The sequence below is a fragment of the Danio rerio genome, chromosome 24, assembly GCF_052040795.2.
Source record: "Danio rerio strain M-AB ecotype USA chromosome 24, GRCz13ab, whole genome shotgun sequence".
NCBI classification, from domain to species: domain Eukaryota; kingdom Metazoa; phylum Chordata; class Actinopteri; order Cypriniformes; family Danionidae; genus Danio; species Danio rerio.
In genome coordinates, this window is record NC_141044.1 from 27,294,304 (window position 1) to 27,312,821 (window position 18,518).

Consider the following 18,518-nt stretch of genomic DNA (forward strand, 5'->3'; position numbering starts at 1 on the left):
TTATAGTGGAATTTACAGGTGCCACTTTTAACTTCATTTCCTTCATTGCCATAATATTGCCTTGTGAAGTCTGAAGAAGTTCTTGAAAAACAGATGAAGACAAACCTTCATATTATTCCACTTGCAAAGTCCATTTAAGTAGAACATTTAGCTTGCACCTCTTCTGAAAACTGACAGCAACAGGGTCGTCACAACAGAAATGTCACAATGGTGGATATTGTTCATCAGTGTTAGAGCATTCATTTAATGTACTCACTCTAGTATTCAATTGAGGATGATCCACAAACACGGGTTCATAAGTTAAATCAGAGATGTGCATCTGTTTCAGATTTGTTTGTATATGTAGTTCTTCCTCATGGTAAGTGAGAAGACACTGAAGCAGTTTGTCAACTGGGAGAGTCGAATACACCCTTGGATTATCTTGGTGTGGTGCAATTTTTTGTTTTGCTCCAGTACCAGATTTCAATTGTTCTCTTCAGGTCTAGCTTCTTTTAATAAAGGCCACACTTGTTCCTCACTTTCTCCTTTACACAGCAGATAATGTAGACATCAGGAAAATTCGTCCATACCTACTCGACTTCAATTGGATAGTTGCTGACTTACCTTCAGTCAAAACAGCTCTGAAAGTTGAAACGCTCAGACGCTGTTGCGGAACTGGTATTTTGGTGGAGACACCATCTTGTAGAGTCAAAGTGTGGATGTAAAAGTGTTGGTTTCTGTTAAGCCTTGGTGAAATGGTGGAGAACATCATCAAGCAATGTAAGTGGATCACTTCACAGTTGCCCATTTATTAACCCATGCAATTGCAGTCAGACATTTGATGAGCTGCAGATATGGAGGAATTAAATCAGAATTACATTGCTCTTGCTGGCTTTCAACGCAAAATGGTACTTCAGTCATGTGAGTTAACTGAAAGTCTAATCCCAGCAAAATCTCCAGAGGACAAAATTCCACACGTAAAGCACCCCACAACGACAAGGTCTGTCATGTTAGCACAACATTTCTTGCACCATCTTCTTATTTTGCATTTGCAGTATCTTCACAAACCTTCTCCAATTCTTCTCTTGTGAACGATGGCATGTAGAGTAACCTCTGGTATGCTTTACCTCTTGTTCTAATATTGGCAGCCATGCCAAACCCTTGAGGTCATCAATGTTTCTGATATTTAAAGGACTGTTGATTTAGACCCTTGCAAAAGCATAAGCCTTAAATGTAAAAAAAATATCAGGTCAGTCTTTGATTTAACCCATCAGTCCTTGGTTTGTGCAAATGGAACTTCAAGTCAGTGAGGACAGACATCCAAGTATCCACAGAACACAGCAAATCCTTCCAGTGGTAAAATTCTTAAGAAGAACGTCATGAAGAAACTCAAATGAAGGTTATTAAACATACTGATGCAGAATCTGTCCATCTTCAACCTTAGCTTTGTACGGTCTTCATTACCCTTGTAGATGATCGGTGTTGTTTTTTAGATGTGAGTCTGGTATTTCATTAAATCTTCTTGTTCACAATCTGTAGTGTTATGCAGCTGTGTTACACACAGTGTTCTTCTTTAAATATCCATGGTGTGGGGACAGTGGACAGGAAAGGAGGCATGAACTTTTAACCTTAACCAAAACTGGAACAACAATGATACTATACCTGGCTTGCGTGACGGGGCGACTCATGTCCACCTTGATCTTGAGGGTCTCATGTTCACTGAAATCCGTTCGAGATGGAGGACCAACATTGGTCTTTGGATTCCTGTTATACTGATCTCTTGGGCGAACTTCCTCTTGTTCCATCATCCTACCCGGATTCTTTTGTGGTCTCTCTTCCTCCCATTCATGGACAGAGTCTCTTTCCCAGTTCCTCAAATCGGTGTCACTCGTAACCCTCAAATTCATTTCCCGCCGTCCTTCCAAGTCTCTAGAATGTGACTCCATCCTAGATTGATCAATGTGTCTTGATCGTTCTCTCCCTTGGCTTTCTCTTTCATAAGACGAGTAGTTCTTTCTTCCTTCCTCTCTGGGATTCCCATTCGGCCGTCCACCTGGTCTCTCTTGTAGGGTACGTGAATGATGACCTTGGTCTCTTCTATCTCTGTAAGGTTCCCGGTTCCTCTGGGATTCACTTGGCCTGGGTGGATCTCTGGCCCTAGATTGGCCACCCATCTTCGGGGGCTCGCGATACCTCAAATCTTGTTTTACGATTCCATGATCGTGTTCCACGATAAGAGGAGCACGGCGTGGGCTGAAGCCCCGGTGATGATCAGCAAACTCATTTTGGAGACCCGAATCTGCAAATCCTTTAGAAGGGTGGTGCTCCCTATAATCAGGCTTTGATGACCTGTATCAAGAAAGCAAGTAACATTTATCCGAGATTAGAATGAAATTACAGCAATACCTAACAAGCTGAATCTACAGGACTGAATGAAATTAGATCAACTACAAAACCAAGGTTTTTGTGAATGGTATATTTAACTGGATCTATACATTTTAAGTTGGTACAATGACAGAAATCAAATCTCAAAGAACAAAATAAAACTAAAATTAAAGATTAGACTTAATAAAACTGTAAAAATTTGTGCCATAAAATCTAACAGATCCAATTATATCCATCACAAAAAGAGATGGAGAATGTGATGAGCTCTTTTCTTCTTTTTGTCGATCCTTTCCTTCCACGTCAGAGGTATGAAGCAAGGAAAGAATTTCGTTGTTGTACCTCTCTGAATAGGAGCCTCTTTCATGATATTGATCGCCATGTTCTTCATTACGATACTCATAATCCATCCTGTCATGACTTCTTCTCTCTTGATGTCTTGGATAAGACCTATCCCTCATCTCTCTTTGGCTGTGCTGTAAATTGGTGTCCTTATCAAAAGCTTCATTTCTGTTCCATCCTGGCGATGCCATCCTATAATGCTCTTCCACACCATAATGTGTGTGTTCAGGGGAAGGTAACCTCTCCCTCGGAAGCCTTCTCGGAGAATCGGATGGCCTATCTTCATCAGCCTGCATCGGATATCTGGCCATAGGCGAAGGCCCTCTTTGTTGAGCATGCTCTATTGCATCGATAAATTTGGCCCAATGGTCGACATTTTGCTCTCCTTGGTGGGAATCTTTGTTCCAGTGGGGGTTAGTTTCTACTTTGACATATTCAGGGTTCCTCCACGTGTCAGATTGTACTGATGAACGCATCTGGTTACCAAATAATCCCTCCGCTCTTCTTCCCTGAAGGGTTGGGATTCTGTTGATATTCGAGAGGTTCAAGAAGCAGTTAATAACCAGCAACGCAACAACAAAATAATGTTTAAGTGTAACACCCACTCAAAACATCTAATTTAAATTCAATACCTTGAATATAACGGAGATCTTGAACGCGGACGTGACATTGTCTCCTTGAAAAACAAGAAACCAGATTTATACTAGGCCTCAAACATAAAAATCTACTATAATGTCTCGCCATGTTTTTTTTAACAAAAATAATGGTCAGAAAACAGCAGTCTAAACCAATTGCCAATTCCTTTGCAGGGCTCGAAATTGCAACCGTTTTGGTCGCATATTGTGCATACATTTGTGCGAGTGCATGAAATTGTTGCCGTGCGTTTTCATTGGAAAATGATCACCGCATGCTGGGATTTAGGAAACATTCACACGGAATGCATCTTTGCACCTGAACAGTTGTCATGTCAACTTGCAGTAGTCAACAAAGTCTGTAATGCTGCGCTAGAACGTGAATTGATTGGTAAATATCAACTGTCAATCACTCGGTCAATGCCTTCTGCTTTTAGATGACAGGGAGCCACAACCGCAAAAATGTAAAGCAATAAAAATGAGAGTATGAAAACTACACTGACAGATTTTGATTTAGAAACCATTTAAAGTTACAAATGACGATACATCTGATTAGTGATCATGTGGTGAGTGTTTATTCACTATTTACACATTTCAAAGAGTGTAAAAAAGAATTGCATGGGTTAAAGTTTGCTATAAAAATGTCTAAAGCATTCACTGTAAAGTCTGTGGGACGGAGTTTGCAGGTAACAGCATTTGCCACATTAACACAATTAAAGTGTGAGAGATTTCATTTAATTCTTCATTTAACTATTCAGTCCTTCATCATTCAAATGCAACTAATTTGTTAATATAAACTTGTAACAGTGCTCAAAAATGTTGAGTGCGATAACATCTTGGTTGGTGAGACTAAATTTATGTTATGAGCACAAGCGCTACAAAGCAAAAAGGTTATTTGAACCCTGCCTTGCCATCTAAAAACGGACATTCTGTTTTAAATTAATAACTTACAATAAATAACATAAGAAATAACATTGTGTAACACTCTAGCAGCAGACATTTGGCATGAATTAATTAAAGACAAACACAATATTAGAAATATTACAATACATCACACCATGGAAATAATTAAAACTTTAAAATTGTGTTGTTTGCACGCATTCTCTGTAATGAAACTATGATTTTCTATTATTGTCTAGTCATTCATTATTAATATGATGAAAAAGACTTGTATATTGAAATATTGATATGCATTTTTTAAAATTAAGACATAGATATTTAAGCTAAATTTAATGGTATTATAATTGTAATACAATAACAAAGCACTCAGTGTGCCAAAGGTAGTGCTATCGCCTAATTTAATAGCGCCTTGTTCGAGAAAGGTTTGAGTAATCATCTTGGTCATGAGTAGGCCCACATGGAATCTGCACACGCAGAATTCCGCAGATTTTTAACCCATCATCGATTCTGTTTTTAACTTGTGTAAATGTATTGTTTTTAAACTAATTACAGTAATATTATTGACTAATATGAAAATATTTATGATTTATTTACAATAAAGTTTGTAAAGTAATATTTTCTGACTTTTTGTAGAATATTATATGAGAGACTTGCTTTGTTACCAAATAAAGTGGATCTTATTGGATTTGCATTGTAAACAATAAATAACTGTTAAAAATGTATTACTTTTTATTTCATATATATTGAGGTTTTAGTTATGATACTCCCAAAATTATTTTAACACAATTCTGCGCAGAAACAGCAAAAAATGCCCGCAGATTCCGTCTGGCCCTAGTTACGAGTTATCATTAAAATGCCTTTTTTTGCAAGCATTGTCGAAAGATTTTGGTCGCATATTGGAACAATAATTTTAGGCCTGAAAAACAGCGGTGTAGGAAATACTGTTGATATTAAAAACGCACTTATTTTATATCATGTTAAAATAGATAACACTCAAGAGAAATAATAATACATAAATAATTACCACAACTAACGTTACCGTTAGCGTATTAAGGGCTGAACTAAAGTAACGTTAGTTTAACATCTTTCCGAAATCTGACAAAACCACAAAGACAATATCAAAACACAGCGCATGTATAATAACATTAACAGTTAAAACACTCCAAATGGCACTGTAACTCGCTGTGCTAGATTAGCTTAAGTTAATCATTGTGCTGCGCGTTCTCGACATTTCTTAGAATTATGGAGGGTTCGGAAATTTAAAAGGCCCGAGCAATAACACGATCAATAAGGATGAGAAACTTTAAGCAATCCCAGAATAGAATAAAAATGTTAAAGAATAGAGAAACGCATACAAACAACCACAATATCAAGTATAAAACAACAGTTTGAATGTTATATCGATTAGCATTAGCCTTACATACCCCGCGCGATGGCTTCCACAAACTGCTAGACGATGCGTCCACCAAAATACCAGTTTCTCGCGATAGAAAACAACGGACTATGGAACATTTAATTAAATAACAGATTGAGATATTGCCATAGTCAATACGACGGATCAAATATGGATGGATTGTTGACAGATGAATATAACCACACGACCAACTTGCCCTAGCGATGCATACACAAGATTGAGCCGGAAGTGAATGAGTGAAAGCCTCGTTTTCACCAGCAGCACTCGAGAGCGCCTGCGCGAGCCACTGGCCCCTAAAGAAGCAATCCATTAAAAACATCTTTAAATATATGTATATTTTTATTATTATAAGGAAAGACAGCTTAGTCTTTAGTTTATGTAGTTTTTAAATAAAATAATTGAAATGGTTAAAATCCTTAAAAGTATTTTTTTTTAAGTTATTAGATCTGATGACAAAAAAAAAACAACTTTAATTTTAGTTTAAAACTATAGTTTAGGTCACAATTCAAGGTATTAACTAGCTTATTATCTAAGACATGATTGTTCCTTACTAGTTAAAAAGTATGATCTTATTTTGCATCCCAAATCCTTCCCAAACCCAACCTCCACCTTATAACAGATAATTTTAGTAGTTTGTTAAGCTAGTGGTGTTACTTAATGCTTTGTTAATACCGTGAATTGTGACCAACCAAATGTTGGTTTTCGAACACAGACATTTTTTCTTATATGCCCTTATGGGTAACATTTTTTAAAAAATTTGATGTACAAGTGGTAAATATTCCTCACGGAACCATCGATAACAATAAAGAACTTTATTTTCAAAAGTATTGTCCTCTAAATCAGATCAGAGGGCTGTATCATGAAGCTAGATAAGCTGGCTAGTCAGTTTAGTTTCTGTTTTGTTCTGGGTTTTAGGTACCATGCAGGCGACTCAGCTGCTCCATAACACCATGGCAACAAAAAACTGATTAAAGACACGCTGCTTTCATGATACCTACACCCAAGATCGCTGCAAACTAAACTGAAACTTAACTGGCTATCCAGCTTGATGGTACAGGCCCCAGCTCTTACATCTCAAATAGTTTAGTACAGTGAGCCAAGAAAATATTCCACACCACCAGTAACAGACTGTAGTTAATTCAAGGCACTTTGAAACCATGCTTTCATGTTGTTTTAGCTCAATTTTAGGCCATACCATTAAATGTAGCAGCAGAAATTGAGACTCATCCCCAGACCAGGCACATTTTTGTACAATCATAGATTTTGTTTTCTGTGTATATGTTGGTGCGTTTACATTTAAAAGAGTTACTGTAGTCTCTCTTTTAGCTCAAACCAGCATGTAATTTTTTCTCTAATATTATTCTACCATGCTCTAAAGATGGTTGAGATTAAAATCCCATCAGATCAACAGTTTCTGAAATTCAAAGTCACTTATCCACCTTTGTTCCCTATATGCTTGGTTTAAACTTGTTGAGGCTATATGATGCTGTTTTATCCCCCTCATTATGCTCTCCGTTGTGTTAGCATACCCTGCTAGAAGTAAACGTGTTTCATGAATGTTTTAATGGACTTTTGGGTAACACTTTAACAGTACATGAATAATGAAACATTATTTTATTGTGAATTATTGAAGAGTTAAGGCGCACGCTAATCATAAACTAACTTTAACTACAACATGAGTCACATTAGTGCCATAGTTACTTGTTAGTACATGTTGTTAATTAGTTTAATTAACATTTGCGTTTAAGCTAAATGTAACCAACATGAACTCATGAGCTGTTGATGTATAATTATTTCGTCACTTTACTTGGAGGAGCACAACATCATTAAATCATCCTTAACTACTCATGAACTCCTGTCTTAAAACTGTTCGTGTTGATGTTGACAGAACACTTTTCTATTTTCATTCAGTGTAAATGCACTAGTTGGACATGCATAAGTGCATGAGTAGTTTAAAATGGTGATGTGCCCCTCCAAGTAAAGTCATGACATAATATATTAACATATGAGTTCATGATGGTTAAAGTAAGCATAAACTAATGTGGTAATTAATACATTAATTAACAAACAATCATGTACTAACAAGTAATTGAGGTAGCTGTTATTCATACATGTGACTTATGTTGTAAGTCAGTTCATGATTAGCGCATGCATTAACTCATCATTTGTTCATAATTAAAATATGAACAAATGATGAAATAAAGTAAAAATTAGTTTACAAATGAACACATCATTATTTAAGTACTGTTATTGTAAAGTGTTACCGATTTTTCCAACTTCTATTCACCTTTTTTAGCAACACGGAAGCAAGCTCTTTTCGCTGATTGTTTTAGGACTTCCAATTTATTCACCTTTAGGGAAAATTACCAGCAATAACAAACTAAATAAGTGAACAGTCAAGCTACTTGCTCAGCAAACAAATGTGTTTATGACTATATAAAAGTAGCATAGTGAGCTGTTAGCATACAGCTAAAAATCTTCAACTTTTAGCCAATATTCGAGCCAATAAAAGGCTGCACATATGTGAAAATTAAGGTCAATAAGTAAATACACTAAAGCTATATGTATTGTGAATAAAGATATCTCATAGTGTGATACATACTTTATTGTTATGTCAGTATTCGGCAACTTCAAAGCAGCTGATTCATGCACCTTTTCTCAAATGTCATTTTGAAGTGCTGAATTTCCCATCACTTCCTGTAAAATCAAAAATGTAATCAACTTCCCACGTTTCTAAATAGACAGAAATATAGATAGACAGAAATATAGATAGACAGAAATATAGATAGATAGATAGATAGATAGATAGATAGATAGATAGATAGATAGATAGATAGATAGATAGATAGATAGATAGATAGATAGAAGACAGATACAAACTTACATCCTTCAATAAATCTGTTTCTTATTGGTCCTGAAGCAGTCCAGTGCACAACAGCATCATACATGACCAAACATCACAAATGAGCTCACATGCAAAGCTCACTTTTACCCTGAGTGTACAAGATGGTAAACAGAGTATTTATAGGCAACATACTCAGCAAGTACAACTCCTTCTCTTGTCACCAAATGCTGAATTACCTTGATTTGTGTTGCCGTGTATCGTTCTGCATAGAGCTGTGTGCAATGATGTCATTTCGACAAAACAATACAGAAGTCTATGAAGAGTTAAAAGCACTATGCTATTAAACACAACGGACTTGTGCACTTTTAATTCCTTTTTTAAACTTTTACACAATAAATTACATTAGAAGTACACTTTATTCTGTTAACGGCCCACCCCCACCCCCTCTGCTATAACTTCTAACCACCGTTGACTAATATTACATTAATGCCAGTGTTTATGGTGGAATAATATCACACTTTACATCTATTCATATATCCACTTTCAGACTACAAAGCTTGGATTGCTGAGAAGACGCAGAGAAGTCATTGGATTTACACGATATACTGTTTGCAAACCCCGGCCATACACTACAGCACAATTAGCAGGACTCAGCTCGGATTTGCTGGTCGTTTTTGCAACCCAAAATAAAACAAATTACACAATGGAGCTGCTACAATTGTCACGTGTGTTACTCATCAATGCTACAGGTGTATAACAGGAATAAGACCACTAGGACGGCGCTAATACAGTTGCGTTGTCTGGTGAGACTATGGTGAAACGGTGTGAAATATAATATCTAGAGGAGCAGGCAAAACGTTTATTTTGAGTGGGGATTCAGCCTTCAGGGTGTCCCTCGTTTGCTATTAACACATGGTTTGACATTCAGTCCTTGTTCTCTGGTTCAGAGGAGGAGGCTCTCATGGAGATGCTGGAGCACAGACAGCATCAGTTTAGTCCAGCCCCATGCTTCAGTGGTGTCTAAAACAAGGAAAAGACAACAAACATGAGATGGTTGTAAGGATAGATTGATCCAAGTGATTTTTTTCTTCAGTAGAATATCAAAGCAGATTTCTGTGAGTATAACATGAAAGACAATGGCTACTTTGTGGCGGATTACATTTTTCACTATTTTTGTGACTTCAAATTCCCAATACATTTTCATACTTTTATAAGCAATCATAAGTGTGGAAAATAGCCTTCAAACATAACTTTCCTCCACATACTTGCATTCAATGGAAAAACCAACATTTGTTGTTTAAAAATAAAAGTATATTTAAAAAAAAGATTGACTTGACAAGGCAATTATTTTTTGTTTCAGATTTGTTAAATAGCAGTGGTGAAATATAAGAGTAAACTAAGTACCCATGGATTCTGGGGACACATTGAGGTTTTATGAAGCAAAACATATCCTCAAAGTAACATTCTTCATATATTTTGGACTTTCAAAGAATAAGCAGCCATTTTCTTGCAATTTATGACCCAAGTATAATGGCTTCAGATACAGTGCTCAGCATATATAAATACACCCCATTTTGAAAATGAATATTTGTATCCATTACTCAGTGAATATAGGTAGTGTATTTTGGTGCATTTAAACAAAACACATTTATCAAACAGATATATTTATTAAAATTATCGTTTAGTCACCAAACATATTTAGAAATCAAAAGATAATACAATTAAATTCAAGCTAAATATTGCAAAAATAAAATACAATTTTAAATTTTTCTGCTTCTCTTGATTTGTCCTCTTTTTTAAATTTGTATTTAATATTTTTTTATAACATATATACATATTTGGGTGTACTAGTTTTTGGACCCTTAATCGTAAGTTATTTTGTAAGATAAGCTTCAAATTTGGTTTCAGTACTCACTAATCTAATGTAAATGCCAAATATAACATTGTATATTATTGTATATGTGTAAAGGGAGTACTTATATATGCTGAGCACTATACATTTTTATTTTATTTTATTGTTTTGAAAAAGTCATCTACATCTTGGATGGTTTAGAGTCTAGAGGCTAGATTAGATTTACAGAAAATTTAATTTATGAATGAACTAAACCTTTGAGGCAAGACATTTGACAGTTTTAAAAATTTGTGTGCAGTTTAAAATGTGTTTCAGACTAGTAGAACTACTGAAAAGAACACATCTAGAAAGCACTTTTTTGTATTTTATCAGTTTAATTAATAATTCACCCTTGACTTGTTGCAAACTAGTCCAAGTTGTTTTGTTCAGTTAAAAGAACATAAAAGGAATAAAAGAAGACATACCGAAGAATGATGGAAACTGGTAACCACTGACTTCATTCATTCATTCATTCCTTCATTCATTCATTCCTTCCTTCATTCATTCATTCATTCATTCATTCATTCAATCATTTATTCCTTTTCTTTTTGGCTTAGTCCCTTTATTTATCAGGGGTTGCCATAGCAGAATGAACCGCCAACTTAATCAGCACATGTTTTTCTTTCAGCTGCAACCCAGTAATGTGAAACATCCATACACAATCATTCACACATATACACTACGGCCAATTTAGTTTATTCAATTTACTTGTACCATGTTTTTGGACTGTGGGGGAAAACCGGAGCACCCGGAGGAAACCCACGGGAATACGGGGAGAATATATAACTCCACAAAGAAAGGCCAACTGTGAGGTGACAGTGCTTGCCACTAAGCCACCATGTAGCCCTAACTTCCTTAGTAGGAACAAATACTATGAAAATCAATGGTAACCAGTTTCCACCATTCTCCGGTATGTCTTCTTTTGTCTTCAATAAAACAAACTCAAACTGGTTTGAAACAAGTAAACGTTGACAGCTTTTAATGAGAATTCACTTGTCTTAAGACCATTTTCTCAAAATAAGCAATTTTTATCTAGAGTTCAGTAACACTTGCATGAATTAAATTTCACATTATAATCAGGGGTGCCCAACCTTTTTCGTATGAAGGGCCAAAACCCAAATATTATTGAGAGCTGTGGGCCAAAGGTAAATATACCAAACTATTTTACATTAAAGTTACCATGGGTAATTTCCTAATTTATACTTTAACTTTGGCCCGCAAACCCTACTTTGGGCATCTCTGGTTAATATCCTCATATAAATCTTAAAGGTTTTTATAGAGGATTTTGTTAATAGATTTTCCTGATTTTATGCTAAATTTGATTCTGTTTTACTCATTTCATTCTGTAAAAAAAACTTGTCAAACTTGGAGTAATAGCTGAAAAAATGTTCTTTCACCTTTACATTATATGTTGAGCTTGTCTGAGGCTGGTCTAAGACTCTGGAAAAGTGATGAGTCAATAGCGGCGCTACTGCAATCCTGGATCAGATTCTTGTTGCAGTCACCAAACGCTGGAGCAGCGGACACTTTGGGATGTGAGACCTGCCTGGTCAGAACGAGGATATCGCCCAAAGCAGAACTCATGCTGTTCTGTGAGATTTCGCTGATGGGGGAAAACTCTGGAACAAGCTCATCTCTGGACACTGGGCTGCAAGAAAAAGCATCCTGCTTCATTACAGGGACAAAGCTGTATTCATTTTGTAAGTATGCAGTAATTCATGTTGCTTGTTTTGCGACAGAGACTTAAAAAAAAACACTTTTTTCCTAACAATGACTTTTTTTTCCCACAGAAATGTAACTTTGTGTGGAATTCTGAGAAAAAAAGTCAGAACTGTGAGACATAATCTCATAAATACAAGAAATAGTTTCAGTTGTAAAATAGGAACTTAGAAATTAAACAGATAATAGAATTGCGAGATATGAACTCAAAATTAAAATAAAATTTAAAATTGCAAGATAAGCCCAAAATTGCAAGTATTAAAATTATAAAATATTAAATGCAAGATATTAACTAACTAAAAATAGATTCCAAGCTGTATAAAAGGCCAAACTGCATGAAAAAAGTCAGTTTGTAAGATGTAAACTCTGAATTCTCAAAAAGGTTTACATTTTTAATAAAAATTACAAAATCATATTTAATAGTGTTGCCATTGAGACATCTTCCTTCATAGAACTGTGAAATTTAATCTCAAAACTGGCATAAAAAGTCAGAGCTGATAAGATTTGAAGTTGAACCTGTTAGGAAAAAGCCACAAATGCAAGACATATAGAAAATTTGAAAGTAAAAATAAGTAAATGTAAACTCATAACTGCAAAATTTACTGTATAAAATCACAATTGTGAGCAATAGTCAGTGCTGCAACACATACATTCCGAATTTTACGAACCGCAAAGTCAAAACTGTGATCTCAGAACTGTAAGATAAACTGAAAATTGCCAGATTTAATCTCAAAATTGCAAGAAAAAGTCAGAATTGTGAGACAATATATGAATTGGGAAATGCCAATTTTAAGAAAGTCAAAATTACAAGACATAACCTCATATTTCTAGGGGAAAAAAAGTCGGAAATGTGAAAAATAAACTCAGACTTAAGAGGAACAAATTGTGAAACAATAAATGAACTGGGAAGTGTCAATATTAATAATAAAAAAATAAAGTCACAATTAAAAGACACTCATATTTCTAAGGGGGAACATCAGAATTGAGAAATGAAAAGTGGCCTTTATTTAATCAAGCTTCGATTTTCATATAGCACGATTATGATGGAGGCTAACCTGACGTCCATAGACTGAACCCCATCAGATAGATCATCCGCCAAACTGCTTTTTGCCTCCAGAGGCTCAAGGCATATGACTGGAGATTCAGATGCTGTTTTTGGTGGACTGTTAATCACTCTGATCCCTGTAGTGCGAGAGTAAATCAAAAGTAAATAACTAAATAACTCATTTCCTAGATGATCAGCATTTCTAGTTTTTGTGAAAACCCTTTCTTCAGATCTTAACAACACCACTTGATGGCGCTCTTTCACTATTTCTACAGTATAAACAATTTAGATCTTCCACATGCTGAGTCACTCAGCAACAAGAAATAAACTGAGTGCATGTTTAAGTGAATTACAAGAACTGATGGCTTTACAAAGTGAAAAGGAAGGTTAAGTGTTTCTACCTGCCAACTGCAGAACTGTAGGCTATAGTGTTCTACATTTACATTAAAACATCAGGCTCATGCTTTTATCCAAAGTGAGTTCAGAAAAAGAACAGAAGCAATCAAAGCAACTAAAGAACAAAAATAAGGATATTATAATGAACATACTGTATTTATAAATTGTTGAGAGAGAAAGAGAGACAGGTTTACTGCATATTTTATTTGTCACTTTTTTTAAAAGGAGAAATAGATAAAGAAAAATAGATACGAAATTGATACGAAAGTGTTGGAAGATTGGTGGTTTTAAATAAATATATGTAAAAAAAACAATAAAGAATAGATAAAACAATGTTGCTAAAAGAACTTGTTTGAAATAAAAAGACAGAATATAAAATGGGGAATATATAAAATCTAGAACAAACAAACATAGAATTAAAAAGCTAAACTGTTTTTGGTAAAAAAAAAAAAAAAGATTAAAATTTAAGACAGAGAACCAGAGAATCTTTTAAATATGAAATTTTGTATAAAAAATTCCTTAGAGCAGTGTTTCTAAACCACGGTCATGGAGAACCACCAGCTCTGCACATTTTCCATGTCTCCTTAATTAAACACACCTGATTCAGATCATCAGCTCAGTAGCAAAGCATGCAAGACCTGTAATGGGTGTGACAGACAAAGCAGACATCCAAAATATGCAGTGCTGGTGGTCCTCTAGGAACATGGTTGGGAAACACTGCATTAGAAAATGATAATGATTAGAAATAAAATAAGATATAAAAGAATAGAAAAAAGATAAGAAAGTGATCATTTTATGGCAGTATAATGAGTACCCTCAGTTTCCAAGGGAGACGGTGAGATGGACTGAGAGACAGAAATGGGGGATGGGACTTCCATCTGCGCCTCTTCTTTCTGTCCAAACACATGATATGCGATATTATTTGCCACTGTCAGTACATCTTTGTCATTTGATCATTTAATTAGCCTGTGGAGAATTCATTTACCTTTTCTCCATCTGGTTTACGTGTCCTTTTCATAATCTCCTCGATACGCTGTCAAAACGCAAACACGATGCGAACATTATTTTACTGAACTCACATGCCATGTCATAAAAACATAATGTAAACTATTAAGCCTAAATATGTGAATTATTATTATCTGTCAGACACAGCTTAAGGTCAAGATGAAATCACAACTGACTCGTGTTATTTACAATACACAACACAGCGAATACAATAACTGTATTGATAACAATAAATATGTCGAAAAATCTAAATAGAAAAGAATAATGCAGTCCAAAATGCAGAGTAACAATATCACTGTACCATATCAATATCACTACTTATTTTTTAAATGTTAAAAGACAGCCATTTAGAATCAATTCTGCTTTAATGAGTTTGAATGTAAAGTGTCAGACGAAATAACTGTAGTTTCGCTCATAATAAACAGAACATTGGTGTGGGCAGTGTGTGTTGAACGCTTTCTGAAAAGTGAAGCCAAACACTTTTTACTACCCCCTGATGGCTGGCTGCAGAATAGGTCATAAGTCCATGTAAATGAATGGGATATGAGCGGTGCCGGAGTGGGACACCTTTTCAGCCCTGGAGTTTCAAGCCTCAGACCGGCCCACCTCAGTTCACGACTGACAATATTAAAATAAGGTCATTTCCAAATCAGTTTCTAATGACACTATCACGTCTGTTTTTGAGAAAACAGCTGCTTTAGAACTTCAAATGTTCAACAACCCTTACAGTATTGTATGTCTTAACAATAAAAATGAAAACAATAAGTTACTCCAACGAGGATCGAACCCGGGTCTGCGGGGTCTTAACCTAACGTGCTAACCGCTGGACCACATTAGATGTGTTCAGATAGGAGACACAACTGAGTTTTATAATCATTAAAACAGATGAAAAGAGAAGAGTTGCAGTAAAATAAAAATAAAAAGGATGTGGTCAAGTAAATAAATAAATTTAAAAAGTGTGACTGCTGAGAGCAACAGATTCAGGAGCTAGGGACACCGGCCCTCGCGGCCAAAAAACGGACCGGCCCACCGGGAATTCTCCCGGTCCTCCCGATTAGCCAATCCGGGCCTGGATATGAGTCGAATTACGATAAATAAATACATTTAATTACACTATAATTAAACTTTAAATACTATTTTCCATCCTAAAATTTCGCTTCCATCAATTTAGATTAGACAACGTATGTTCAAGGGTTAGGTTTGCCAGTAATTCTGCTTTTAGCTAGTCATGTGATATGATAAAAACTGTTTGACTGGTGACATTTAGAGCTTTCAAATGAATTGGTGAGGAGATTGGGCAGGACTTTGATATCATGGAAACAGCACATGATCATTTAAGCACAGACTCAGGCTCCAAATGATGTCATCAGCACAAGATGATGGCAGCCATTTTGGCTTCACTTTTTTGTTGTTGTTCCACCTTTCAAAATCTTTTCCTGCTGTGAAACTAGCAACAGCCTGTTTCGGCGCTGATGTCTTTTAAACAAACCAAGTATTGCAACAACGATTCAAAGCACATGAGTGAGCTGCTTTTACATCATATGTACAGTTAGAAATACTAAGCTGTGCATGTACAGTGTGTGAAGGATAAAAAATAACAAATTACAGTTATATTACTCATGGTTTACTGATTTAAAATAAAGCCTAATAATTTTTTCATTTGAAGAAGCCCAATTCCAATTCTCTATTTCCTTAAGCACATACCAGTTATATATAATTGAACTTAGAATTATTATTCCCACTGTATATTTCCCCGCAATGTCTGTTCAACAGAAATTATATTTTTTCCCAACCCATTTCTAAACATAACAGTTTTCATAGCTCATTTCTAATAATTGATTTCATTTATTTTTGCCATGATGACAGAACATTATATTTTACTAGATATTTTTCAACAGACTATTATCCAGCTTGAATTGAAAGGCTTATTTTTCAATTTTCTCCAATAGAAAAAACTATTTTCGGAAAAACTGTGAAAAATTCCTTGCTCTATTATCATTTGGGAAATATTCATTCATTCATCCTTTTTCACCACAGCGGAATGAACCGTCAACCTATCCAGCACGTTTTTTACACAGCAGATGCCCTTCCAGCCCCAACCCATTTCTGGGAAACATACACACACACTCATACACTACGGACAATTTAGCCTACCCAATTCACCTGCGTTATATCGCACGTCTTTGGCCTGTGGGGGAAACCAGAACACCCGGAGGAAACCCACGCGAATGCAGGGGGAACATGCAAACTCCACACAGAAACACCAACTGAGCCAAGGTTCGAACCAACAACCCAGCGACCTTCTTGCTGTGAGGCGACAGCACTATCTACTGCACCACTGCTTCGCCCATTTGGGAAATATTTGAAAAGAAAGTAAAATTCTAAGGAGGGCTAATTATTTTGAATTCAACTGTAGGTACCGGATTCAGGACCAAACCTTAATTACAGCATAGTGTTTATTTATAGCACACAAAAACAATTATAAAGCACTTATGCACATTGCTTAATCATTTTGATGGGGTTATTGCATGCATTGGTTGATTCTGAATTGAAACAAAGGAAAGCGAAGCACCTTCTTTCTCTGCAGTCTCTCCTGTTCCTCCTGAATTTTGAGCAGCTCTCGCTCTTGTCTCTTGCGTTCGGCCTCTCTGTGAACGCGCTGCACTGCTTCCTCTCTCTGCCAGACATCATGACACATCACATCTCCAGCAAGATCACATTAGTGCCTACAGTTATTCACAGCTACACAGGACAGATTGCTGCTGCACGTGTTTGAGTGAGTGACTGGATGGATGAGTATCCTCAGTGTGTTATTAGAAGTCAAGTTATCTTCGTGTACACTTTTTAGATTTTTATGCATTTATGTGATGACTACTTTGATTTTTTTAGGAAGTATTGAGACTATTGCTAAAAAATAGCCTTTTCTTAATTATTTAATTCTAAAATGATTCAACAATTTCTAAAAACAAATCCAAAACATGTATGTATTCTGCCTTACATAATGCATTTTAGTACAAATAAACAGAAAAATTTTATTAAAATGTATTTAATTTCAGATTATAATAACAATGTAATCTAATAAAAATACTTGTATAAATACTTGTATAAAATATTTGTACATATAATTATAACTTTGTAACTTAAAAAACATCTGATACACTTTTAATACCTTTTACAAAAAGTAAAACAGTCTAATAAAATATAATGTAATATTATAAAAACAAGTAATATTTAATTTTAACAGTTAATTTATTAGAATTAAAATTATTTTAACCTATATTATGTTAACTTTAATATTTATATAATAATATAATATAATATAATATAATATAATATAATATAATATAATATAATATAATATAATATAATATAATATAATATAATATAATATAATATAATATAATATAATATGAGGAATGGACATACCATTTTAGTTAATTTTATTAGAAATCATATAATTAACATTTTTAATTATTATATTTAAACATCTTATTTTTTGTCAACACAATACATTTATTAATATCATGTCTAAATAAGATAATTCTGAATACATTTAGCAAAGAATCTAACAGATTCTTAAGTAAACAACAATGCAAATAAATCATATTGAATGAACAAAGTCAAATGAATTGTACTGACCTGTCTTTCCAGGTCATCCTGGAGCTCTTTCCAGCGCTGCTCTTTCTGGTGTCTGTCCTCCATCTCTCTCTGACAACGCTGCTCCTCCTGCCTCAGTCTTTTCTCTTCCGCCAGTCGATTCTCCTCCTCCTGGCGCTGTCTCTCCTCCTCCTGCTGCCTCTGGAGCTCCTCAACTCGCAGCCTGGCATCAACGGACAACACAATACAGTTCAATATATTCAGTACTATTCACTAATGACCAACTGAAGCTGGAAAAATATGAGCAAAGCAGCCTGAGAAAAAAGGTCTTTATTATTTAACCTTTTGCTCAAAATAATATGCTTGAGTTT

General features: G+C 35.2%; 2 protein-coding genes across 14 annotated transcripts in view; both read right to left on the minus strand.

Annotated features, from left to right (window-relative positions):
- Positions 1-5,865, minus strand: part of zgc:112982 — a 16,586-nt gene extending 10,721 nt beyond the window's left edge. For 2 of the 6 annotated variants that reach the window (XM_087308584.1, XM_087308585.1), the window contains exons 1-4: positions 5,660-5,862; positions 3,336-3,379; positions 2,704-3,228; positions 1,642-2,328 (exon numbers count right to left, since the gene is read on the minus strand). In XM_087308584.1, the coding sequence (XP_087164710.1) occupies positions 1,642-2,328; positions 2,704-3,228; positions 3,336-3,373 (1,250 nt within the window). In that variant the 5' untranslated portion in view covers positions 3,374-3,379; positions 5,660-5,862. Of the gene's footprint in view, positions 1-1,641; positions 2,329-2,703; positions 3,229-3,335; positions 3,380-5,659 lie in introns of all 6 variants that reach the window. The other 4 variants (XM_087308587.1, XM_087308586.1, NM_001430902.1 and 1 more) reach the window with 3 other exon arrangements.
- A 2,371-nt stretch (positions 5,866-8,236) lies between these two features.
- map7d2b (MAP7 domain containing 2b) overlaps positions 8,237-18,518 on the minus strand; it is a 42,396-nt gene continuing 32,114 nt past the window's right edge. For 5 of the 8 annotated variants that reach the window (XM_087309574.1, XM_087309573.1, XM_087309572.1 and 2 more), the window contains 7 exons: positions 18,190-18,370; positions 17,123-17,227; positions 14,531-14,578; positions 14,360-14,438; positions 13,160-13,286; positions 11,783-12,033; positions 8,237-9,514 (listed from right to left, as the gene is read on the minus strand). In XM_087309574.1, the coding sequence (XP_087165700.1) occupies positions 11,790-12,033; positions 13,160-13,286; positions 14,360-14,438; positions 14,531-14,578; positions 17,123-17,227; positions 18,190-18,370 (784 nt within the window). In that variant the 3' untranslated portion in view covers positions 8,237-9,514; positions 11,783-11,789. The remainder of the gene's footprint in view (positions 9,515-11,782; positions 12,034-13,159; positions 13,287-14,359; positions 14,439-14,530; positions 14,579-17,122; positions 17,228-18,189; positions 18,371-18,518) is intronic. The other 3 variants (XR_015525013.1, XR_015525012.1, XR_015525011.1) reach the window with 1 other exon arrangement.